At 37.0% G+C, this 27,160-nt stretch overlaps 1 protein-coding gene across 5 annotated transcripts in view; it reads right to left on the bottom strand.

Moving 5' to 3' along the window:
• Window positions 1-27,160, bottom strand: part of CDC42BPB (CDC42 binding protein kinase beta) — a gene marked incomplete at its 5' end in the record, with an annotated part of 90,595 nt that overhangs the window by 16,804 nt on the left and 46,631 nt on the right. For 2 of the 5 annotated variants that reach the window (XM_083863022.1, XM_083863023.1), the window contains 22 exons: window positions 372-511; window positions 1,097-1,233; window positions 3,623-3,728; window positions 4,130-4,219; window positions 4,642-4,731; window positions 7,295-7,374; window positions 7,461-7,555; window positions 8,206-8,354; window positions 9,780-9,885; window positions 10,646-10,770; window positions 11,283-11,388; window positions 11,567-11,811; window positions 12,261-12,371; window positions 13,889-14,131; window positions 15,783-15,916; window positions 17,757-17,876; window positions 17,966-18,132; window positions 19,158-19,237; window positions 20,208-20,456; window positions 21,342-21,542; window positions 22,884-22,977; window positions 24,845-24,993. In XM_083863022.1, coding sequence (XP_083719148.1) covers window positions 372-511; window positions 1,097-1,233; window positions 3,623-3,728; window positions 4,130-4,219; window positions 4,642-4,731; window positions 7,295-7,374; window positions 7,461-7,555; window positions 8,206-8,354; window positions 9,780-9,885; window positions 10,646-10,770; window positions 11,283-11,388; window positions 11,567-11,811; window positions 12,261-12,371; window positions 13,889-14,131; window positions 15,783-15,916; window positions 17,757-17,876; window positions 17,966-18,132; window positions 19,158-19,237; window positions 20,208-20,456; window positions 21,342-21,542; window positions 22,884-22,977; window positions 24,845-24,993 — 3,017 coding nt within the window. The remainder of the gene's footprint in view (window positions 1-371; window positions 512-1,096; window positions 1,234-3,622; window positions 3,729-4,129; window positions 4,220-4,641; window positions 4,732-7,294; window positions 7,375-7,460; window positions 7,556-8,205; window positions 8,355-9,779; window positions 9,886-10,645; window positions 10,771-11,282; window positions 11,389-11,566; window positions 11,812-12,260; window positions 12,372-13,888; window positions 14,132-15,782; window positions 15,917-17,756; window positions 17,877-17,965; window positions 18,133-19,157; window positions 19,238-20,207; window positions 20,457-21,341; window positions 21,543-22,883; window positions 22,978-24,844; window positions 24,994-27,160) is intronic. The other 3 variants (XM_083863025.1, XM_083863026.1, XM_083863024.1) reach the window with 2 other exon arrangements.

Below are 27,160 nucleotides of genomic sequence, written 5' to 3'. Positions count from 1 at the left end.
TTCAATTTTTCTAACATTCTTGAACTAATTAGGTATGGGATGATCTGTGACTCAATGCTGAGGTCAGAGTACATGGGAAAAGCAATCTACCGATATACACTTGCTCTTTACAGGTGCATATGGAATTCTAGGAAGAAGCATGCTAATGCTGTAAATACTGGTGATTGCAGTGAGTGACTGCAAAGTCACTTATGTAATTTCTTGCTGAACCAACTTGATCAGCGTAAACTCAGCTGCAGTTTATGTACAAAATACACAAGTCTTCTTAGGCCAGAGCTCTCAAAATCTTATAATTTCTTGTGTATTAGGAATGAACACTCTTGTTAAGAAAAAAGGAGAGAGGATTTTTACTCTGCCGTAACAATACAAACCTGAGATCCAAGACTTGACTTGCCACAACTCCAGGCTGGGTGGATTTTCCTTCAGGCACATCATATAAGAAGAGTTTACAGTCACAGACAACTGCATAAGCCCTCTGCCACCCTTTCTTAACTCCTGTAGGCTTTGGGACCTGCAGGTAAATAATTGATTGCTTATTGTGTATAAGCACATGTAGAAGACACAGAAAGCAGGACATTTACAAAAGCTTATACTTAGATCAATGGAATTAAAGCACATTCTACTTGACCTTCAAAATAGGATGAAAAATATAAAGTAATCGAGCAATCATTTTTCCTCGTTTAAGTTCAACCATTGCTTGTTACAGCTTAAAACATATATTAAGACTTGTATAAAGATATTACGCTTGGATATTCCACCAGTGTCAAAATGGTAGGACATAAGGTAGTTCACCTTTTATATTATGCTTACATCAAAAATTACAGAAATTCTTTCTTAAACCATTCTTTTTTTCCCCCCTGCTGCTTATGAACATTGTAGCTATTAATCTACTGACCTTCAGCTCTTGCAGTAAAACCAAGTGTTTCTCCCACATCTAAAGTAATGAAGGTTAAATAAGTTATATAGATGGCACATAAAGCCTTAAGGCTTTAGCACTATTTAGGAGATGTGTTTAAACATACTTAGAGGTTCCAAGCTGTAGAGCTGTAAGTGAAGTTAAGTATTCTTCTCTTATCCAAGAAGAAAAGACTGTTACCTTGACATAACCTTTGTAGGCTGTTCCTATTCCTCTTTGCACATCTACTCCAAGAGGCCTTTTGGCTTGTTCAGGGGGTATAGGGCAGACCTGAGGTGCACTATCCTTGCAGGAAACATGGCATGCAAATGAACACACTAAGTACAAAAGAGAAAATTCACAGTGAAATATGTGAATGAGTCAATCAAAACAGGTGATTAACATAGTCTACACTCAGCAAATTAATTAATCACACTGAAACTGGCAGTCAAATATTGCAATAGCTCACTACGGTGAAGGAGTGAATGCACCTAGATATTGTATGAGACTCTCCAAAGTGCTTTTATTTCCTCTTTTTAGCCTGTTACATTCATACAGGGCAGGAACTGAGACCACATTGCAAGGAAAATGAGTTAGGCAGCCTTGCTGGTGTTAAGCACAAACTAATCCAGTCATAGAAGAGAAACTGTTAAAGGAGGAATAAAAATTACAGGGTAGTGCTAATAGGTGTTTAATTTGATCCACGTATGCAAGAACACTGCAAAAACAAAGTAAAACTAAATTGATCAAAAATTAGAAAGGGTTAAACTATTAAACAGAAGATATAGACATAAATAAAGCATAAATAAAGTAGAAACCAGGGACAAGAACTGAAATACTGCATGATGAAAGAGCCAAATATATCTTATTGCCCAGAGTTCAAGTAAGTTCAAATAATGTGCAAACTAGCATTGCATGCTTTCTTACCATTTGCACTACTTTGTGCTGCACCAGCAAGGAACCGAGGTCTCTAGGTCTTGTCTACAGAGCACTTCACAGAGAAGCAGTACACAGAAAAAACTTATAATACACACCACTTCACATGAGACAGACTATGAGAACTGTGGAATGAGCTCATGTCTTATATCGAGGCATCTGACCCACAGCTTAGGGGCCAGATCTTTCCACAAAGATTTGGCTTTGTTTGTCCCAGCTACCATGTTCCTACCAGTAGGCTTGGGAAGGCAGGAAGAGAGGGGCACGACATTCTGATCTATCCTGTGTTTCCTCCTAACCATATTCTCAGGAGTAGGAATCTGGCAGATATCCTAGGTACATCTTGTTCTGTAATTATGAAGTGTCAAAGGATTCCAAAAAACCTGGAAACAGCCTGCTTCTGCTACAGCCACAGACAGGACAACCAATCTCCTCCTCATGATGCCTGAGGGAAAAGACAGTAGAGGGGGCAGCCCAGAGCAGATTGCCTGGCTTGTTCTTTGAGTTGCTGTCTGCTCCCAGGAGGGCAGGGGTTGCCAAAAAGTCATAAACACAAAGTACTGTAGGTGCTCCCCAAGACCAGGCAATAAATTCAACTCTTTCAGCAGGCATCATGATTATTTGGGGCTGTGGATATCAAGGTACACCAGTTATAGAAGAGGGAAAATCCACAGAATAGAGTCAATTCCAGTCTTCTATAAGCGTAGCTGTATTTTACCATAGTCTCCAGGATTAGAAAGAGGAGGAATTGGGAAATGCAAGTGATTGAGAGGGGAACGTTTGGCAAAGTTTTGCTCTATTGGAGTCATCTCTATTTTTATATCAATGTGATTTTAGTTTTTTCTGTAGCAATCAAGAACTGCTGTAGATTAGGCAAAACTGAAAACTAATAATGCAGAGCTTAATCAAAATACACAAGACAAAAGAAGAGTGAAGCCGATAGCTACACTAAAGGAAAAAGACAGTTTCAAGCTTGCAAGAAGAGATGCAAAACAAGAGTTGAGAACTGTCAGCAACAGGAGACAAAAGGCAGCCCCAGGGCAAGTGCTGGAAAGAGTGATAGGTCCTCCTGGGGAAGAACTGCCACCAGAAGATCTGCCAGGAAAAAAGCCCTGAAGGGCAGATGAGGCAATCTACATGTGATACTGAGGGTGTCAATGGAGAGGCTGCCACTAGCAAGAACTAAGCTGGGCACAGAAATAAAGTTATTTATACTCTAGTATGTATACTCCATGGATTTGTGGCCCATTTAACTGAATTCACGTGTCTAATCAATACACAGTAAGTACTTTCAAATGAAAATACCTCCATATACTCAAACATGGAATTCAGTGGTGATACATGCATCAGAGAAAGCATTTTAAATAAAACTAATGGACAGCAAGACAGGCTACAGGCTACAGCAAACAACCCTCCCAACATAGGGGGTTTATGACCAGAATAGCATAAAATAGATATAACCAGATTCATGTCACCAGATCATTCCTGCAGTTTTCTCTAGTACAACAAAATAAACCAGTCCTATCTTCCCTACTCCCTCCCTTGCACTGTAACAGCACTAATGGTAGTAGAATTAATTAACAATATGAGAGGAAACCATATTTCATCATACATCATCATTCTTCTAAAGAGATTTCAGGAATATGCTGTGATGCAATAGAAAGCAAAATCATCCACTGGTAGTCAGCCCTCTCTTTCATTCCCTCCCCAAAGAAATGTTTGTCTTAAAATACAATGGGATGCGTTTTTGAGGGGCTTGCTGAAAATTTACAAAAAGTTTCACCAACTCACCGTCACAGGCATAACCTTGTCGAACTAATCCCACCATAAGAGAGGTGCAATGACTACACTGAGTGGGGCTTGTGAAGGACTTGATATTGAGCTGGTGAGCTTTAGGCTGAAAGATACATTCAGGATAAAAAAACAAACTTTATTTTCTGGACTTAAATAATGCAAGTACCTCCCTCCACCACCCTCCAGTACATCAGTATGTACATTATGAAGTCTGGGCTTCTTTTATATAAGTGCATCCTGTACGAGGTGCTGCAAACAACGGTAACAGTTTTATTTCCAGCTCCAAAAGACACTAAACCCCAAAACTACAACCATGTTTTGTCACCCCTTCCAACAAAACAAAACCCACTGATACGCATGTGGAAACACTTGATTAAAAACACAGACCTAACAAAAACACACACATGACAAACCCAAACAGGACAAGAAAACACAGAGGGCTAACTTATAAATGATATTTTTTTTCCTTTGTTCTTTAGAATAATGTTAGCACAGTCCCCCTACCTTTGGTACAGCTAGAGAAATGGACTGAATGGTGGGGGAAGGAGCAGCAGGCATCCTCTGAAGGCGAATTGGTTCCTGAATCACAAGAAACTGTAATTGAGCAAAATAAGGCTTCAAGAATTTGTTTCAAGATTGGGGTGGCAAAGCTTATTGTTCTGATTTTTTTTTCCTTTTTTGAAAATTATCAAAAATTTAATCATCATAAACGTCGCCATTCTGATTTAATAGAAACAGATTGTGTTTTAAAGCACTCACAGGAAAGCCTGCACACTAACAAACAAGCAGCAATACAGAAAACATGAAAATGAGGTACATCAACATACACAAAGCCAGTGAAATAGTTTCATTTGCAACTGTCCTCAAAGCAGGTGCAATTAACATTGAGACATTGCAAATACACAGCATTCAATCCCGCTTCTTCATTATGAATGCTGCAGTATGTATTTACTGTGAACAAGACAGAGAGACTTTCTGGTGAATTACTCTTCAGGGTAAAATAACGGATCTCTTACTTCTTGTTGTTGCTCTGCAGTTACAACTGAAGTAGATGGTGAAACTTCTGACTTGGGACCCTGCATTTCCTGCTCACTAATAGAGCTGGTCTGCAAAAGTGACAGCAAACATGGTCGATTAGATACCACGTATCTGATAAACTGTCCTTGTGTCAACGAAATGGAAACAAGACCCAGTGCCAATTTCTATATGAAGCACACATACATTTAACATCCACTCTGAAAAAAGATCTTTCCTCAAAACAAACCCTGACACCTGATGGAAAAGCTGGAAGTACTGAAATGCAAAATCTCAAAGTTGACAGCATAAATGCTCTAAACACTTGTATTCTCCCAGCAAGGCTGTGTCTAATCTCTTGCTTGCAGGTATGGAACGATGTTTGAGTAGCTTGGCAATCATCCCTAAAATAGCTGACTTTTTATGGTAGCTTACTACACTGGGATTTTTCTAGCATACAGAAGCCAGCAAGTCTCCCATAGGAAAAAAAAATTAAAGTAGTAATACTCCATCTTTAAAAAAGTTGCTTAAGAATGATTGGCCTCTGTCATTAAAAAAATCATGTTTACTTAATCAGTGTTTATATTTCACTAACATTTAAAGCTAGCATCCATTACAAGCCATCTATTAATTTTACACTTAAATTAGCAACTACTAATTGCCAGCACAAGGGGGAAGTATGCTACAATTCCAGAGCTAAAGCAGCTGGGTGTGGAAGTAGGATTCTGTATTACTGTACTCTCAGGACATCATGAAAACTGTGATTAACAAACATGAGATTAGACTTCACATCAATGATGTAATTAGCACTAAAGGCAACAAGTAATGAATCACTCACTTCCCAGCCAGTTTAGACAGGAAGACATCTCAAGTTCAGTTAGCTCAGTAAATTTGTTCGGATACTTGTTATTTTTGTTTTGTTCCAAATTGATTGGAAGGGCTGGGCCATTTGAGATCAAATTGCACCATTATGTAATACAAACAATTTTAAAATACTGTGTGATTTAGCTTTAGCTATATAGACAGTCAAACTATAAAACAGTAAGCCTCAAAGATGTTTAGTGGATTAAGTTATAGAGAAATTAAGGAAGCAAAATATCTAGTTTTAGAGGGCCATTCTTACTAAGACAGGTCACAACAAAATAAGGACACAAAACTACTAGCAAAAACTTACTTCTTCCCAAAAGGCTAGCAGAGAAGATGTAGACGAAGAAGAAACAGAATCCTTTGTTGTAACAGATATGAGGGATAAAAACGATGGCTTATCACCCACAGGAAAACTTCAGATAGAATATTAGTTGACTAGCTATATAAAATATTTTATATGGCCAAATGATACTCATTCAGATTAAATTAACCCCAAAGCAGATGATGCAAAATATTTTTATAAGTATATGTGAAAAAAAAAAAAAGTTATGTAAGGTATTAAGCACAGTATCAGCAATTTTAATGTAATTCATCAGAAAATGCCACCTGCATTTCCGTAGAGAATATATATTTATTTCAGGATCCATAGAATGGAACCTTATTTACTTATGAGCTTGATATTTTATATGTTACTGTTTTACATCTATCTGGTACTTTTTAAAGCAATGTTTTAAAATATCAAAGTCAGCAGACAAAAGCTAGTATTGAGAAAGTAGCATATATCATGCTTCTCTCTCTTCCCTCCTTGTCACCCATAGAGCACATCTTGCTGCTTCAACAGAAAGGCAGCATAGACATTTTGTGACTGGGAAGAGCAAATACACAAACTGTAGGAAAATATCATAGCATGTCTATAGGCTTTTTTGTTTTTAGTAACAACCAAAGTAAAAAAAAAAATAGAAAAATGAAAGAGAGTACACATCTCAGACAGAAAATCTAACGAGACTGATGAGGTTTCAACCTGAGCTCCTTTAACTCCACTTCATAAACAGATTATTGGTTTCAGTTCAAGTTCTTGGTTTTATCCTAAACTATCTATGCTTTGCAAAACAAAACTTTAAAAAAACCCAGAAAAATCTTCAGGGATCAAGAGTTCATGAAGTAAGGAAATGTGATTCAATGTTGCATTTAACAGCTGCTTCCTCAGGGATTGCACAAATCATTTAAAGTGAAACGCCTACTTGGAGCTGTGATTTGTATTATTAGTTTTCTAAGGATCACAGGGTGTGTCACAATAAACTTATTATACCAACATCTGTGGGTCCTCTGATTCCCTTCCCAGCTCCTTCTCCTCTAACCACTCCATTAAGATCTGGAGCCAACAATTTTACGTATCTGTTTAAGCACTCCTTGAACTGTGTGAATACTTTTCCTTGTAATAATCAGCATCTTCCAACTGCAAAGCATTTAATTCCTTATTTGTAACAGGGTGTGCCAGCATTTCAAAAAAACCCCTGAATATATTTCATTTAGCAAATGCTTGAGATTAACCTAAACAAAGAAGCTTGAATGGGAAATAATTAAAGTGAACTTCTGAGAACATTCCCCAGAGGTGCCAGCTTCTCTACAAAATGCCAAGCTATCTGACATCTATTGGGCATCACTCTGTGCCAAGTCAGCTAATATGCAAGATACCAATCTGCCATGCAGTGCCTAAGAGTTACTATTACATAATAAAAATATAATTCCATTATCTCATTTTTGTAGTTATTTTATGTAGTAACTCACTCTGAAAGTCAAATCACGTGCAAGAGGAGAGGTGTTGAAATAGTCAAAAATGGAATCTTGAAAGTCTGGAAGTTTGAGACCTAAAACCAAAAGCAGAACAGGCTTAGCTAAAGGCAACATCACAGGTTGTGTTAGAACTCTGTCAGAACACAGTAAATTTAATTACCTGAATCTACTCTGTATTTTTCCTCCACTTTTTTCTTCAAACTTTCCAGCTCTTCAAACAGTTCTCTATTTCTTGCTTCTGAATCCTTTAATTTACTAAAGCAAAAAATATGATCAAAATGTAATCAGAAATGTCTCAAAGGCAGGAATGCCAGTACACAAGGTTGTTAATTTCTGCTCCTACATCTCAGACTTATGGAAAAAGCCTTTTTTGTTTGGTTGGTTTGTTTTTTTGGGGGTCTATTTTGGATTTTTTGAGGGGCATTGGGTTTGGTTTTTTTTAAGTGATTTTTTTTTAAAGGATGATTAATTTTACTTTTCCCCTGAACAGACATCTCATTATTTGACTAGATATTTAAAACTGTACTTAAGTCTTCTGCTATCACAGCAGGTATCTGCCAAACAAAATTATTCTAATAGTATTTTGAGTTTTAATTTCCAAGAACAGGTCTAATTCTCCAGTTAGTTGAAGAAATGGTAGTGAATTTGCTTTGAATTTGCTCTTACATGTTTTTTACTCAGATGCCCAAAATTTGTAATTTGCTATAGCAGTGAAGTGTTTACTTGAAGAAATTTTTACAGTTCTCATTTGACTATGTAAGAAATGTGCAGTGTGTAGAATGGGACCCTTCTGACAGAGTCCAATATCCCAGGCACAAGGGGCCATTTTAAGAAAGTTGCTGCTATTCTAATCAGCAGTTTAGATCAGTACATTAATCCCCACACAGAACCAAAACCCTCATTACCTTTCAAGAGATATGTTTGCATCTTTAACTTTCCGTAGCTCTTCTTGGACTAGTTGTTTGGCACGAATTTCTGCATCGAGGGCCGACTGTAATTCCAGCCTTGCTGACATATCCAACTTCTGACTGCGTCGCACTTTCCAAAGTGGATCCTGTTGCAGTGAGTTACTGAATATTACTATCTACTGCCTAAGGATATTTCTGTTCTTGTCCAAAGACATAAATTAGCTTTCACACTGGTTCACAGAATGCTCTTTTAATCAGCTATGGACAGCATACCTGCTGCATGAAAATTAGTCAATAGTTGGTCTTCATTACACAAAAGTGAAGTAATGGGCAATTTTAATATTGGTTGCACCATTAACACAGTATGCTGGAAACCAAAATGCTGGATCACTAAGCATGGAAGTCAAACAGACAGAACCTACTGGAAATTACTAGTTTTCACTGTACAATTTAGAACTGAGTGTAAAACTTGCACAGTGATATAATGGACACTTATAAAAACTTGCACAGTGATATAATATGCTATACTTCAGCATACACCATGCAATTCCTCCCTACTACCCCAAAAGCTAATATTCTGAGCTTTCCCAGGCATTTTTCAGTGTGGACTATGTTTCTGATATTCCCTAAAGAATACCTCTCTAGTCATGGATGAACTTGCAAATAAGAGTCATGAAAATTGAAAAGCACTTTTTATGTTGAGATGTAACTGCCTTAGAGCAGGTTCTGTAGAAGTTACAAAACCAGTTATAATATAAAGAACAAACAGAGTTCTTTATTCTGGCAGTAGCTAAGATAAAAATGCAAACTGCATTTGATCCAATCTTTCTTCCCGTTAAACCTCTCAATATTATAATTGTCTGATAATGCAGACAAATGTCAGCTCACAGAAATAAAACTTTCTCTTATTCTCTCATATGCATAGGTTTGGAAGGAGTGAGTAACTTCTCATATGCATAAACCAGCAGCAGATGGATTCTGGATGGCAGACTGCTGACTGGCATTAGTAGGGGTGTGGGCTCCCATGCCAAGCTGCAAATGGCTCTTCTTTCCATATGCAGGTGTTTTTCTCTTTGAAACCATACTCCTTTCTTTATGAGAGTTCTTGTATTAAATTTTGGGGAATTCATGTTACTACTGTATGGAAAAATTATGGCACAAAGGTCTCATTGTTCTGCATGTAAATAAAGCCACATGCTGTGTGTGTCCCTAGTTCCTACTGGTATAAGCCAGATAGTATTTTTTCACAGAAGAAAACTTACTTTGTTGCCTCACTGTAACAGCAATTATTCAATTGCACATAACATGGTAAAGTATATTTCTGTACTCCCCTTTGATGGTTTAACTTACTGTTTCTTCTCTCCTCTGTAGTGTTTAGTATCTGTGATGGCAGATATTAGAATGAAACAACTGCCCCCTATAATTATCAAATTCTGATCAGATTACCTAGTCAGATTTGCAAGCAGTAGCTAAAAACTATAAAGCAGAGCAGAGGATTAATTCTTTTCAGATAGAAAATTGTAGCTCCTCAGACATGCTCAGAATATCTTGAATGTTTCCTATTTCCTTACCAGTGTTCGTGACCCCAGACTGGAACTTCTCAATGATTCTAGTTCTTCTGTCATCTTGGAAGCTAATGCTTGGAGATAGCCACGAGCATCCTTCTCATCACTTACCCTGTTGTGCAATTACAAAAACCTGTAACTTAGCAGTTTCATAGCTCACAGCACCAAATACTGTACCACCAAATTATCAGAGTGTCTGCTCTGGGTTTAGGGACATAATGGGAATGAACAGAGCAGGGAAAACTCTCCCAGCAACAGAAGACTGAATACATCTCAGATTGCCTGCTTTAGATTTTTCTTTTATCTGATTTTCTTGATTGTGGCAGTTGCTAGGGAAACTGAAACTTCCCTTTTGCCATTAGCAAGAGTTCTGCAGAAATTCACTGTTATATGAAAATGATCTGCATATTACTTGCTCAATTTTTGTAAGGTCTACTTTCCAGTCCTTTTTGTTTTGCACACTGGAATTCTTGCACTCAGCTTGCAGAAACAGTGAATTATATAGGGGAGAAGAGTGGAAGTACTAAGTGCTTGTCTAGTACAGCTAGTGAGGTTCTATATGTTAACATTGACCTTTTAAACCATGACCAACTTTCTGAATGAATTTATCAAAATATTCTAAAATGGATGACTTAACAATCACTTTAGAGACTGAAGAATGTTGACACCAGGACTCTGCTTTGTACTTTTTTTAGTGGCATCTGGCAATTTTAACAAAATCAACACTCAGAAGTACCATGCTTTTGCTGATCTCAGACACAGACAAGGCCTAGCTATATGTTTAAAAAAAAAAAAAAAAAAAAGGGGGGGGTGGGCAATTGGTATTTCAGAAGTTGAAAGTGGCCCTATCTGGACCTCTAACCAGCACGTACCACTGAATGATTTCTGCAATCTGGGCTTCCCAGTGAGCAACAGACTCCTTCTTTGCTGCTAGATCTTGGAGCTCATCTTCCAGCTGTCTGTTCTGTGCTGTTAGTTTGTCCACAAAGGAGCAGAGCTGAAACAAGAGATTAGTTTCACTTGTGACTTAGATCAATTTCAGACTTTTTATTTATGTGTGTGCCTAGACAGCTTTAGAATCTGAACAAATAACACCACCCTGGGCCATCTGGAGGGCTTCTTTTCTGTGAAACTATCAGTTCACACAAAATAATCTAAAGCAAAGGAAAACAAGAACGCAAGTGTAGAGGTCAGAGAGGAATAAGGTTTAACAGTAAATTACCAGGAAGGCAGGCAGTGTGTGTCAATGATTACCTCTCTTTGCAGCCTTCATGAAGAATCAAAGGGTGGTGTTCTCTTAATTGTGGGAATCAATCCCCCAAAGAGCAGAGTACCAAGAAGGTAAAGTTACTATGTAGAAAAATCCCTAATATTTATATGGCAAAAAATGACATTTTAAAAATTCAGATAGTGCCTGAACATTCACAGATCCTGTTCTGCTCAGTGAATAGACTACTTCAGTATCACAGACTAATGAAGTAAGAATTGTATGCTTCCTGAAATAATTACCCTCTCATTTTCTGTTGTTAGTTTTTTGTTATCTTCCAAGAGCATAGATCTTTCACGCTCATATTTCTCCTTCATCGTTCCCACTGCTTCCTCCATTTCACTGTGCCTAAAGACAAGGACAAGAAATACAAACACACTGTCAAATTGCTGAACCTATAGACTGGGATTTTCAAAAAGGCATAAACAGAGGGTGAAATACCAGCCTGCACAGGCACCCATGCAATACAGTATATACACACAATAAAAAGAAATCCATAGTGAAGGAAGCATGCCCAAAAGCTTACCTCTCTCGCTTTGTTTTCTCTAATTTATCCTTTAATATCATGATCTCTTTCTGGAGTGCAAGCTGATGGCTCTCTGAATCATGTACTTCCTTTTTCACATTTTTTACTTCCAAAACATGTGATGCTTCTCGTCGGACCAACTCCTCCTCATAAAATAAGATTTTCTTTTCCAGCTCAGACTTAACTTTGGAAAGCTCCTGCTGATGTTCCAGTGTGGCACCAGCTGCCCGGCCTCCCTGCTTCAACTGCAGAACAAGAGGAGAAACCATCAGGGAGAAGCTATGATCTTTATATTTTGAGAATATTCTTAGAAGTCAGAATTGTCCAATTGGTGGAACTTTGGGAAAATTTTTATTTGGGCACTAAGTGATTCAAAAGGTGCCTGTCCCCAGGCATTACAAATAAGTGACTTACATGATCCAAATAAGGGGTTGAAATGGCTTGCAGAGGTAACAGCTTTGGATCACATTGGTTTAGTAGCTGCTTAGAATTTTTATAAACTGAGCATTTTCAAGACATTAGTATCCAGCAATTAAAGGCTTTCAAGCAGAAAAGGCAAATAAATTTGGATGGGTTAGGTCAGGTTTCTGGTAATGCTGTAATTTTTACGACTCCCACTGGTATCAATAGTTGAGTAAGCCAAACTATTGCAGCTTCTGGGCCATGAGTAAATATTTGTCAAAAGCCATGTAACCTTTAGAGCTTCCAGTTCATTTTCCAGTTGTTTGGAGAAAACCTCGCTGTGCTCACGGAGCTTGCGTTCTTTTGATGCTTCTGCTACGACTTCTTCAAGTTGGGCTTCCAGCTGTAACGAGTCATTTTAGGTCATTTCAACACAAGATAACACTATCTGTATCATTCATTTCCTTTCCTCCATACGGCCTAGCAGCAAGTTTTACTTATTTCTATTTTAAGTTACACCACTATAACAACCATCTCAGAATGTCATGATAATTGTTTTGCCTTCGGTGATTCAGGCATCCATCTGTCTCATGCAGAGAACTATTACTTTATGACTCTTTGTACTGATGTGAACTACATCAAGCCCATTCAGGGATAACTGCACAGCTTCCATAACAGCAAAGAGAAGGAAATGGCACTAGGAAGACGCTGCAGCTGAGAAAGAAGAAAGTCTCCCACACTTACAGGTCAGCTCCATGCCTCAGTATCTAAGCAAGGCAGCTAAAAATATATACCTTTGAACCAAATTACTGCAAAACACTTTAAATATGAACACTGAACATTCTTACTCTGCAATTACGGAACAAAATAAGCTTGATCATCCATTTATTGACTTCAGAAAACTTATCAGAAAGACAATTTAGATTTAGTGGCAACTAAGGCAACTGCTGGAATTTAAGCAATAGCAGTACAGTTTCAAATCTTGACAGGAAGATAAGATTTGTTTTTCTGTGTTCAAATTAAACTACAAAGTTGTTTTTAAAAGGACTATACTTAGAACTGTGGGACAAGATAATGAACTTCTAGACTGTGCTCTGAATAGAAGATTGATACAACTGTTATGAAAGGGAGTACAGAGGAATTTTTAAGAACAAAGACAGATTTTTAAAGCTCTGCATTAGCAAAAACACTTGAACGTCTGCTGCACTCTGCTCTAAAGATGAGATGCCACAGCAATTCATCAATTCCCAGTTAACTATCATGTCTTGTTCACGGACAAAACCCTCAGGAACTTCATCATCTACTACATTTTCATAGACTATCCTTCAATTTGCCAGAAGTTTTCTAGCAATGCTTACAGAGCTCTTGAATTTCTCTTCTACATTTCACCCAGAGAATACAGAAAACATGATGATTTTTCAGTGATTAAAACACTCTAGATTAGCCACAGTAATTTTTTCTTATGCCCTCTTCTGGCTATCCACTTCATCTCATGTAAAACTATAAATTGCCTAGAATACTAATTGGAAATTAACTTCCTTAAAGATATTACAGATAACTCTCACAATGACTTCACTAAAGAGGAAGGAAAACCACATATTTAGTGTTGTATCACTATTCTTCCTTTCAGCTGAAGAGAAACATTCTGACTGAAGTCAGAATACACCAACCTCAGAGCATATGAAGACACTCACTGAGCTTTAGAGGTTTCAAGCTGACTGTGAGTGAAGACTGTACAAGAATCAAAACATCAGAACTAATAAACTGGGCACAGTGCAAGAATACTTTCCTCAAGATTCAAAATAAAAAATCCCACAAAAATCTCCAGAAGACACTCCTGATTTTTCAATACAATCAAATGTAAGGTACTGGGTAAGCAGTGGCTGAAACACACGAGTGCCAGCTGTTTTATCAAGCTACCTCTTTTCTCATCTTCTCTGATTTACGGACGTCCTGTCGCAGAGCATCGATTTTCTGCATGCTCACTTCCAGCTCCTCCTCTTTGTCGCGAAGTTGCCGGGACAGCTTCTGCTTCTGGGAGCGCAGGTCTCCCATCCTCTCACTGAGCTCAGAGAACTCCTGCACAGCCAGCTTCCTTTGTTGGTGGGCATCTCTCAGCTCTTTGGACTGCATCTTTAATCTCTCTGAGGCTTCTACGAGTTGCTGGTTTAAAAAAAGAAGAGTAATGTGAACTCCATATATTCTTTGCAAGAAGAAAGAAACTGGACCTACATAAGCTTGTTTTGACCACCTCACGTAACTACTAAAGATTTCTAATTGTTAATTTACACAACTGTTTAGCTAAGCAGCTGCAGTGACATATAAAGACTGCCATTACTCTGCTTCTAGTGTGGCAGCTCCCAAGCTACTTTTGGTATCCCAGAAGTCTTTCTTAAAAATGTAACTACACAAGGCCACCTAATTTATAAATAACTTGATTTTAGATTACCACCATGTAGCTGCACATTTATAACCTTTTTTAAAGGAATGCTTTAGCAGACAGCAGATTCAGGAGAGACATCAAATACACTGTACCAGCATTGAGGGGCTGCAGCAAATGTGAGATTTTTCAGAAAATTGAGGAAGATTCCTTAAAACAAATCTTAAAATCTTAATACTTCACAAAAAGTGTATTTCCTTTACAGAAAGTAGTTAACAAAAATTAACAGGATTAAAATACAAATGGAATGTTTGACATAAAATCATTTGAGAGTGGAAGGAAAAAACAAGAAAAAGACAAGAACAATCCAACAAAATAAATGTATACTGTACAAGGGAATGCTAAAAATTTCTGCCATTAGTAGAAGCATTGCAGGACGACTAACTTCCCAAAACACATGTGTTCAGACCAGAAGCAGCAGATCTGCCTTCTCTGCCACTCATACACTCTAGCAAATAACCCTACTGGTGGTTAACAGACAGAAGAGAGACTGTTAAATTCTAGTGCACAAACAGCCCAGAAATTCTGGTCCATGGATTACTTTTGGATCCATATGAATGCTCAGGAACAATAAGGCTGGTAGACTTTTGCAAAACCAGTTATCCCAATACAGGTAGCTTTTTTTACTATTATTGAATGTGGTAGGTGGTATACGCAAATCCCTGTTTACTTTAGTACAAAATACATTGCTGACTGAAAACTGAAATACTGCTAAATTTTAGGAAACAAACAAAGGGATAATTTACACAGCAGCAAAAACTCAGCAATTACATAAAAGTCATCATTAGCCTTAAGCAATAATTAACCTTTTGGTATAAAAAAGAGTAAATAGGCTCTTTCAGTGAGCCCTGCTAACTTCTGTGCAAAGATCTTTTTCACCTAAACAGACAGGTGTACCCTAAATGTCACCAGCAGGCCCAGTGTCATGTAAACTGACCCACTGTCAAACCCCCCATAATTCTGCCAGGGATACCAGCCAAGTATCTGCTGGGCCTGTTTCCTGCCTTGTCATTCCCTAAAATTGGAAGAATGGAGGAGAACAATACTTGTGTTCCTGATCCCTTAAAAAATCATCCCAGGACTCTGAAGTCTCTCTTGATTGTCCTCAGACTTCTACTGAAACAGTTAAGAATAATTAAACAGATTAATTAAAACCATTTTTAGGTGTTTGTTTCGTCTAGCAATTAGAAGCCCATCAACTTCCAAAAAACAATGTGTGTTACTTTGGAAAGCCACTGTACTCTCGACCAGGTTCCCTAACATCTCTGCATAGTTTTAAAAGGCAGCATTTAAAACATTAAAATTGCTACCACAACATAACTGTGCTAGAACTACTTTACATGACCATTTTTATAAGTATCTTTGGATCAATACCTTATGAAGGTCTTCCTTTTCTTGCCTCAGTACTCTGCACTGCTTTTCTAGTCCTTTCAACTTGTGTATGGAGTCTTCATGTTCTTGTCGAAAAGCCACTGCATCCGCAAGCTGTGCTTCCAGTTTACTTATATCTGTAGATTAATACATATTAAAGGTAACTGGTCCCTAATTATCACCAATAAAATAAGCCACATTACTCATGCAAATCGGCATCACATTGGAAAATCAACTTCTTTCCTACTCCCACCATTTTAGACTGTTCAAAGTAACTTTGAGACATTGATACCTCTAAATAATTTTATTTTTCTCAGCCCCAAAGATTGTGATCTCTAGGTGAAAAACCCTTAGGACAAAGTATTGTTTAGTTTTTGAGGAACAAAACTTCTAGCCCTTGAAAATATTAAAATAAACTTGAAATGTTCCAATTCCAGTTCTAGTAATGTGTTTCCTAAATAGTTTTCATTATGCAACCAAAAAGGCAACAGTCATTAGTGCATCCAGCAAGACAGGCAAGGACTATTTATTTTCTAGATAAGAACTAATGAACAGTTTGGGAAAGAAATACCATCTGCACAAGGCAACCTGGAGACCTGACTGCCTGTACTCCTGGCATGTTCTCACTTTACTCTCAAAGACAAATAAACAAATTTGATTTGAAATTATTAGTTTTAAGTGCAAAAACCCCAACATAGCCACCTTTATATATTCCAGCTCAGTCCTACCATTTCTAAGAAAATGAACTGCCATTCTCTCTTTGGTTCTGATTACTACTTCTATTAAACAAATAAATAAGAAATTTCACAGGGAATTAATTGTCTTACTCAAGTTCCACTGATATCTGTGGCACAACAGGAAAATGGACCTAAGTATTAAGGATCCCAAGCACTGCTGTAATGCTTGAAGTATTATTCCTTTCCTTACTTCAGAACAAATGTCCTCCCACCCTACATGAATCAATGCTACTTCTTTTTAAATCAGGACATACTGTTAGAATTTATACTTAACAGGACATGACTGGTTGAAGAACTAGATAAACCTGAAAGAATAAATCTTTATTTCTAGATAAAGCTGAATGCAAAAGCAGAACTTTAATCTAACTATTGTGATTCAAACCTAATTTCAGAATATGCAAGAATAGCTTTTTTGGAAGGATAATCTATGTAGGAGAGCAGAGTTGATTTTTACTGTGCAGACTCCTACAAAAAGGGTATATTGTCAAATGAAATGGGGAAAAAATATTCTAAAAAATCCGCATTAGCAACTCAGCATCTGAGCTCACACTCTACAGGCCTCTATAAAACTCTCAGCCAAGTCAGTAGGATTCAAAACTACCACTTTGTTTATCACTGATTCCCACTTAAAAATTAGGTGTTAACAGGAGGTTGGCATGGATAAACTAATAGCATTGTCAAGCAACAGATTTTCAGTGATATGGATGAGTCAGTCTTCCCTAAGGACAGATGCCAGTATTTGTTTTTCTGCAACACTCAGTGCTTCCTAATTAATGCATCACCAAACACAGAAACACAAAGGGAGCAGAAGCTCAGAAATATTTAAATGTGAACTGCTATTACACATCCCCCCATCTACTCCTTTATGTTACTGTAGAGTAACCAGACTTCCATCTCTTACACCTGCCCTTAAAAAAAACCTCTCCAACACAATACTCCTCCCCAAATGGAGGAATAAGAACAGGATCTCCTGAGATTTTTAGGGAAACAAATATCACACAAAATATTTAACTAAATCCATCCACACAATTCATCACACTCTGGACTTCCCATGGTAGTATGTGCTATCAAGCCAAGCAAATGGAAAAACTATTCAAGCACTCATCTGGAAAAAACTGAAATGCCTCTTAATATTGAACAAGGCTTTTAAAAAACCTTTGTTTTTAAATATCTCAAGAATATTAATTCTACTTATTGCAAAATAAATTGCATTACTATAATTACCATGCCAGAGGCTTACCTGTTAATTTGTTCTTCAATCGTTCAATTTCTTCATTAAGTTTTTTAATCTCTTTATCACGGCTTGTATTTGCTGTAACACACACTGGACCTTGGAGATTCTGCACTGTCTGTGTAGATTCTTAAAATCCAAAAAGAAAGGAAAAGATTTTCAATAAAATATATTCCAATGAGCAGAATTAAGAATCCAAGCAAATATAAACCACTAACCTTGCAGTTTTCTGTTCAAATCCTGCTTTTCTTGCTCTAATTTCCGTATTTTCTTTTCATAGCCCTCTATTTGTGTAGTGTTCTTTAAGTCTCGCTGTACATCCATATCTTTGGTTACAGTGTCAGACTGCAGCACACTCTTTAAAGTGCCTCTATCAGATAAAGAGCTGAAAAGAAATACATAAGTTAGGACATTTTAATAAATACTCACAGCAGTCTATAGCTGGGACATGCTGAGATTCCACCAAATATGCACCTTAAATTTACAAGTACAATTAGTGCAGTAATTGTTACTGCAGAGACAATTGTCAGGGTAAAGTTATTATTCCCTAGCTACCGTGCATGCTGCTGCAGAAGTAAGATACCTGCATGCAGGACTTCAATGATGCAGATACACCTTCACAAACTGCCTACATGATTGAAAATGTTAACATTCGTGTAGTGGTTTTAGTTCGACAATTTTTGTTTTACAAAGTTAGTGTAGTGGTTTTAGTGCCACCAACACACTCTCCCACGCCGAAGGTTACAGGTACCTGGCAGAAATGGAAGCAGGTTAAGTGTACCTGCACTGAGATAGCTGAGGGACAGCCCCAAAAGTTTAGTTTAAAGCATGGCAAAGATTTAAGTCAAGGCACATGATCTCACTGTGAAAAGGATGACAGACATGCTTTGGCTTCATGGGGTAACAAACCCCAGCAAAGAGAAATAAGGGAATAACAAACAGGCCTAATACCCTAAGACCAGAGACAAGTATATGTCTGAGAGATGGAGGCCATTTCAAAGATATGCAAAGTGAGCCACTTTGTCCATGCTCAGAACTCTCTATGTTAACTTGGTCTACCAGCAGGACAGTGGAGCAATGAGATAATCCTGAACAGCTCTTGGCAGATGTCCAGCGTGGACAAGACCTTCTCTCAGTCTCTCAATGCAGGGACTGCAAATTGACACATCTAGTCCCCTGACTTTCTTCCATTTCAAATAGATAAAATACTAAATACAAAAGCACCTAATCTTGGCAAACAGGATCAAAATATGTTCAAACATTTGAAAAAAAAGAAACCAAGGAATAAAAGTTCGGCCACAGGTATACCTATGGACATCAACCTTTGTGTACCTTTATAAAAATGAGAATTCCCAGGAATTAGCTGCATTTGGCAAACAAGTTTCCTTTATAAAACATATCCTTTCTTACCTGTCAGTTGTGTACGTAAACCCAACGAATGGTAAATGCAATCCAGAAAAGCCTGTATGAGAACTTGGTGGCACCACTTCCTGCATGAAAACAACGTGCATGAAAACCCAAGAGAGAACCCATACAGAGTGAAAGGCATTTCATTGAGCCTCAACAGCTAAAAGAGAGACAGCTAATGGAAAGATTTTTCTTAATACACCAACTGACAATTGGCAGTTATGCTCCACTGCCCCTGGACAAGCTTTATTTCAGATTAGGTCGCCTAATAGAATGACTTGAATTTCGGAGCCTCTCGAACTGGCACTTGAAAGGGCAGCATTTCAACAAGTTCAAAGCACAATGCAGCCAGTGAAAGGAAACCCAAAATTCCAAGTTCCTAATTAAAAGTGACCTGGCACCAAAAAGCATGCTGCTAGTCTTAGTGTTCTAGTTATGTCAGACATGTAATCAAAAAATGTGCCAAAAGCTCTTAATTTCTTGGAATACAAGCCGGTGAACAAATTACCACAAAAGCTCTCTACTCCTCCTGACCCATTTGTAAACTACAAGACAACAGAAACAGAGGAGTGCAACACCAATGCTCTCTACTCCAAGAACCAACCTCCTGCTTCTTAACTCAGTGGAGAAGTAGCAGGATGAGTCCTCTCACTTGGACAGCTGTGCTTGAAAGCTACACAGAAAATATATTCTATTTCTAAAGACAATTTTTTTTTGTTTTTCAAATTTGAAAAGGCATAACTTCAAATACTAGCTCCCTGTAAAGGTAAACTGAAAGGGCAACTAAGGGGCATTTTTCCCTACCCAAACATATTTTAACTTTGACCATGTAACAATAATGCAGTCTGTCAAGAGCCACCACTTTATAAAGCAGCTCATGATTTCTGATAACACAAAATGCCAAAGAGATGAAAAACTAGATTTTTTTTTTTTCCATTTGGAGTGACTTATTTTTTCATCTCTTTATTTATTTTGAAGTAGGTTCTCACTACTACCTTACAGTGCAGCAAGGATGAATATTTCCATTAGCAACATCTAAAAACAAAGACTCACTGGATTTCTTAGTACATCATCATCTACATCAAAGTTCGAGGTGTCAGAAGGACTGCTAACTTCTGGAATGTAAGGTGCTTCAAGGTTTCGGATGTTATCCCAATTAAGTCCTTCAAAAAAGGCATGAGACTTAAAATCCTCTATTCCATTCTGTCCCAGTCTACGCTCCCTGCTGCAGATAAGTCGCTGAATAAGATCTTTTGCTTCTTCAGATACATCTGTAACATGGGATGGAAACTGAAATCGTTCCTAGAAAACAAAGCAAACAGAAATTTTTAGAGAAGGAATTAATTCCAAAACTTTCAACTGTAGTTTCAAAAATCCCATTAAATTACACCAATAAAACTGGAAATGAATAGTCAAATATTGTTCTAGTTACAATGAGCAATGACAAAGCACAATTCAATATATTCAGTGAGAGACTTTTTGTCTTACATTGGATTTCAAGTAGAAGAAATCATTTTTCAATTTCTTTAAAACAGATCTGTTTGATCTGTGATTACAATAACTTTGTTAGGAAAAGCAAACTTTCTTTTAAGACATACCAGGATTTTTACACACTACAGTATGTTAAAGATCACATAATAAAGACAGGCTGGTATTCTTACTCAGAGGACCACTGACCTCCTGGAGATATACTCCTCTAGATTAAACTAATTTCAACTCTTAAAACCCCATTATGTTAGTCAACTCTTTATATTATCATATTTAGGAATGTATTTTTCTAATATATAAGTTAAATGCCTGTTTTTCTTACCAAAATATAATCTACATTTAGAAAATATTTCTATTTTCATAAACAAACATAAGATCTAAAAATTCTAATTACCACTAACAACTGCAATTACTCTACACTGAAAAAAATTGAGTAGATTTTAGTTTTGATTTTGTGATGATTGCTTACATTTTCCAACAAGAAAATTAGCATTGAGAAAAATTTCAATTTGTCAAAGAATTAAATTTCTGCTGTTCAGAGAAGCAAGCATTCCTAAAACCTGAACCAACAAACCTACACAACATCAGCCTAAAACACTGTGTAAAAGCAAACAACCACCATCACTTCAATATCTTTTAAATGATAAGCTTCTCTGTAAACATAAACTCAGAACACAAGAGATTTAATACAGCTCTTACTTCATGATTCATAATCTTCCCATAGGTTTCCACTAGTGACTCTGCATAGAAGGGTGTTTCACCATAGAGCATTTCATACATGCAGACACCCAGTGACCACCAGTCACACTCAGGCCCGTATTTCCCCATTCCATCTTCCATCGCTTGCAATATCTCAGGAGAAATGTAGTCAGGAGTACCCACTGCTACTGATGACTGTACCTTAAAAATAAGGCGAACATAATTCTCATGAGTTTCCAATTTCTCTCAGCAACTGTTTTACTCAAACACTAGTATTTCTGACAAACAGAGACACCACAACATGATTCTAGAGAAGGAAGAGATTCAAAAATTCACAGCAACATAACAAAGAAAATATTAAGAAAGTAACAAAGCCTGCAAAGATTAAGTTCCATTCTACTGCTACATAAAATCAGTTCATGTGTTTTATTCTCAACACAGCAGAAACACAAAATAATCACAGATACTGTGAAAGCAGAAATACAAAATATATTTTGCCTTTGAGTCTGTTTATATGTTAAAATTGCAATTTACTGCCCAGAAGTTGAAATGAAAAATTAGTAAGTAGGGAGATCAGGTCCTACCCCTGAATTTTACAGTTTCATTTGAAGATCACAGAACAAATTTCCTAGGTAAGTTTTATAATGTCAGAATCAGTCAAATGTTTATTGCCTAAAGTGCAACTGGATGTACTACAGGAATAAGGTGGAGAAATTACTCTGTGCACAAGTAGTAGGGAAGCCCTGACCATAAGGGCAGAGCAATCTCTAGGAATAATGTTCTCAATTCTCCTTCATTTGGCATTTTTATGGTAAAGCTTTGACAGGCATTTTATGACTAGAGAACACCAACAACATGTGAGTTAGTGCCAAAACCAGTGAATGATGCTGCATGCCATACTTTGGCAGGACTGGCACCCCTGGAAGTGCCCTAAATGAGGCAAAACAAACAAAACCTGTCACAAGCAATTCAGCTTTTAGAGGTAAATTCAATCTGCTGCACAAGATGGCCAATTACCACCATGTTGCTGTTCCATTTGTCAAAGGCATATAAAACAAACTGCTTATTAATTATAGAATCAAGACAATCATTTAGGTTGGAAAAGGCCTGTAAGGTCATTATGTCCAGGTGTTAACTGAACACTGACAAGTCCACCTAAATGGTAGCCCCAAGTGCCATATCTACACATTTTTTTGATACTACAGGAACGGTGACTCCACATTTGTGTGTACCTAACTGGTGTAGCAAGTCACCTTTCCCCCTTGGACTCAAATGAAGAAAAAGAAGAAAAACTGAAAACCAGAAAAATGTAGCAAAGGATAACTTATAAAGTTAGCAGCCCATAAAACAAAGAGATGAAGATTTCAAAAATGCATTCAAGTACGTTGAGTCATACTGTACTCTCAATTTTTAGCGTGTCAGAAAGTTCACAATCTATCACATCCCTGATGCACACTGATGATGTCTAATCTCTTTAAAACCAGCAACTCACTTAGAAGGTCCCACCATCAATGACCCAAATAAATTTTGCTTCATACATACTGTGCCATCTTCGCTCATTTTCAGACAGGACCCAAAGTCTGCCAGTCGTATGTGGCCGTTCATGTCCAAAAGAACATTATCAGGCTTTATGTCCCTGTTAGAGTAGATAGAAGTGAAAAGATTTAAACATAAACTATTAGTTCTGCTTGTAAAGATTAATCTTGCATCAAAATAACACTGATTTTTACCCACTGATGTAAACTCTTTTTATGGTTCTATTTATGACTCTCTCCTCCTGACCAACCTTAAATACTCAGTTTTGTTGCAACATAAAATCTGAGTTTCTTTTCAAATGTGAAGTTCCAAATGCCACTACATGTGTTGAAAAACTTAAAAACTGTACAACCTCTTCAGTTTAATCTTTGAAAAGGAGACTAGAATTACGAGGAATAAACAAAAACAAGGTGCTCTAATACACCTAAACAAGGTGTATTAGATGTGGAAGCTGACAATGGCTGATTTTTAAGATGCTGAATTCCAGTTTCACACTTGACATTTGTGAGAAAAACCATGACAGATTTAACAATGGTCCTCATATGTGTAAAAATCCTGCCAACTTGATACATTTTTCCAACACAAACTTGAATTAACCTTTTTTAACCAAGGGCTAATGCTCTGAAATTAATTACTGAAATGTCACTAATACTGCTGCTCATTAGCAGTATTACTACAAAATAAGAAATGCTAATCTATGCCTGTCTACATAAATTTAAATGCATATTTACTTGTGATAATACACAAAAAAATGTGCTGAGAAAAATTGGACTATGTCACTATGCTTCCCCAATAAATTAATTAGTAATTCTGTATTGTTAAACTTATTCCATACATTTTGATTCCAGATATTGTCAACATTCCACAACCACAAGTTAAGCTCAGTAGTTGCAGGGGACTATGAAAACTAATAAACAACTGTACACTAATTTGTTTGTTTGTTTTTTAAAGAACACTGCTCACAGTGGCAGAGCCCCACTGTCTCCTATCTACAGCTAACAGGTCGTATAAGCCCTCAAAGGGTCCTTGAAACCCTCTCCAGAGCAATCATACTTCCTCTCCTAATCCATTCCAGTTGCCAAGAAGTAATTTCTTGGGCATTGGCACATGTCCTGTTCAAAGCACGTGTTTTGGCCACAGAGCCACACACTCCTATTGCCACTACAGATCCTCATTCAGCCCTGTGAAAAGACAGAGCTGCTCAGTAAGTCAGGCCACCTTCCTTGGAAATTGGTGCAATGGTGCCTCTGGTGAACTTCTCTGAGGCTGTAACATTTTAAAGTCCCCAAATATTGTCCACATTTACTCACAAGAGTTTTAGAGAGTTTAAGTATCTTTTCAATTTTTAAAACAGCGAAGTGCAAACAGAAGAGTTCAAAAAATTATAGTTGAGAATTCCCTATGCTTTTTAAACTTTAACTGTGCAGCTACTACCAACCACAACCTAAGTTTACTTGATGGTAGCCACTGATTCAGAATACACATCTTGTGAGCAAAAACAATTAGACCAGCACATGCCCACTGATTACAAAACTGGTTCAAGAATGACCTCAGGTAAGTAGATGTTATCATGGGCTTACTGTGCATAAATTTTGCAGAATGTCTAAACATCTGTAGAAAGTTCAAACCATTTCAAACTGCTGCAAACTTCTAGGTTGCTTGGACAAAGGCAGATAAATATTTATTACATGAATTGAGAATAACTCAAGAGCCCTGATTAAAAATAGAACAGACTTTTAAAGGTTAGTCAGATAAATGTCACTGCTTCTGATATCAATCCATCAAAACTTGGTATTTAGAATAATGTAGCTTATACAGCTATTATGCAGCATGAAGTATAATACTAATATAACTACTATAGTAGTTTGCCTTTGGCTACTGTGTGCATTTGTACACATAGCAGTAAACTTGGGATTAACTTCATATAACTGTACATGTATTTTTTGCCAAATGAGAAGGTATTTTACCTGTGCACATAATGCAGCTCATGTATGGAATGTATAGCAAGCACCATTTCACCAATGTAGAACCTAGCCATATCTTCAGGAAGCTTGTCTTCAAACTTACTGAGAAGTGTCAGCAAGTCACCACCAACATAGTAGTCCATCACTAGATACTGAAAATGGAGAAATAAAGCAATCAAGTACTGAGAGACAGCTGGCAAGAAAAATAAAAATAACGTTCATCAGTTAACCTCTAAAAAAACCCCTTTCACTGTTTTTTTCTTTGCCCTTGGAAAGTAGTCAAAATTGGTGGTCTTCTGTTTTACTTTTATTTACTTACTTTGTATAAATAAATATCATATTCCTTTAATAATCATAGTAAGAATAGCATTTAGTTCCTACAATTAAAAAAAAAACTCCAAACAAAATATGGCAACAACAAAGAAATAAATCAGGATGAGTTTATTTCTGTCTTAACTAGTATCACAAAGAAAATTACCTAATATCACCAAAACTAATGTATATTATTGACTCTTAAATGGAAAATTTCCAGAGGATGGATGAAAGAACAAAAAGTATAGTTAAAATCAATATTTGATGCAGCTTACTCTAAAATACACAATTCATTACTACTTTTAGTTTTGGTATCATTTCAATACTACTCATTGTTCCTGAAGTGGCACTGATCACATCAACATCTTCAAACACTCATCTTGGCACATTCCACGTGATGGATACATAACACAGCTGGCAGGAGTTTGATGACACTATACATTACATTACTATACTATACATGGAGGCCCATGACAAGCCAAAAGCACTGTCAAGAGGCACTAAAGTGGGAAATTTAAAAGTCAAAGATTAATGTTCTTTTCAATATATTTCAGTTAAAAAGTAAACAGCCTCCTAGGCCAATCACCCACCATCTTATCCATGGAAAGGACCAATACTGAGAGGGTGACATGAATAAAAAGGACTCATGTATGCTATTTGTTTCTCATATCACAAAACAAGGATTATGTTTCAGGTATTTCCTAGCAATATCCACCTAAATCCAGATCATCACTTCAAGTATAATGACTTCATCTAGTACTACCAGTCTTGAGCCATTTTGTTCCATGTTTCCCAAGATGATTTGATATGTGGTTTTAGGACTAACTTTGCTTATTCTAGAATTAAGTTCCCAAAGCTATCATCTTGTTTTTCTCCTCAAAGTAAAGCAACCTAGAATCCACCATCTCTGTCACAGATTCAACTTCCACAAGTGAAGCAAATTTAAGAAAACAGAAATGCAAAGAACATCGAGTGTAATATTAGCCATTTCCTCACTACCTTTTGGATTAAAAGAGTGACTTCACAACCCACAAGTTTTGATTTTTTTCTCTATTTTATTCAAATTACTGCTTAATCTGATAGGCAAATGCATAATTTATGTTGGAATCAATCTGTGCGTATTGCTCCAAGGAACTTTAAATGTGTACTGAACATTGTACACACACAACACTTAGGTTTGAAAACAAAATGCTACAGACAGTAGCCATCGATTTTCTAGAGGGGATATTATCTTGAAGTATTTTCTCTCAAATTCAAGGAAAAGAGACTTTATAAAACCTTCTGTGGGAAGTGAAATATCCTCCCTGTCAGAAACAAGGTAATGCACTTCTGTCAGCTCCCAAAGCATTTATAACTCAACAAGAACTCGGGTGATCCATGAAGGAAGGCACTTGGATCACAGACAGATGGTGAATCTTGTCTATGAGGAAGCAGAATTTCATTAATCTTTCAATTCAAAATGATCAGCTTGCCAAGAGGTGCCTCTCCCTTCTTATGGGGTTAAAATAAAAATTATTCTGATGTCAAAATCTAGTGGTAGTGCATTTCCTCCAGGGAAGTGACTACATCAAACGGTGAGAGTAGTTAGAAATCAAAGGAAAAAACTTTATCAAAATACTCTCATGAGTACTCAGAAGCCTTTAAGAAGCTGACAGCAGTCAAATACACATATGCTCTTTTAAATGAGTGAGACTGGAAAAGAAAATTAAGAGATCTGAATCTGGAAGAAATGGAGAACTTCAGGTTCCATACAAGTTTTCAATATTCATGGACTGTGTTTTGCTATTGTAGCTACATAAGCTACCAAAAGCTTATTTAACCTATCTCGACATAAGCTGTCTCTTACAAAAACTTTTTAAGAACCAGAAAAAAGTTAAACAGCATTTCCATGTAATGTCATTTAAGAATTGGCTGCTTAGAAAACAGTAATGCATGGTGCATTTACTCGAAAGGTTTTAAAACTACAAGAGTAGAACCAGAAAATGAACTCCAGAACATATATATTTC

The sequence above is a fragment of the Zosterops lateralis genome, assembly GCF_965231275.1.
Source record: "Zosterops lateralis genome assembly, chromosome: 6".
In the NCBI taxonomy this organism is placed as follows: Eukaryota; Metazoa; Chordata; class Aves; order Passeriformes; family Zosteropidae; genus Zosterops; species Zosterops lateralis.
This window is presented reverse-complemented; position numbering and strand designations above follow the sequence as displayed.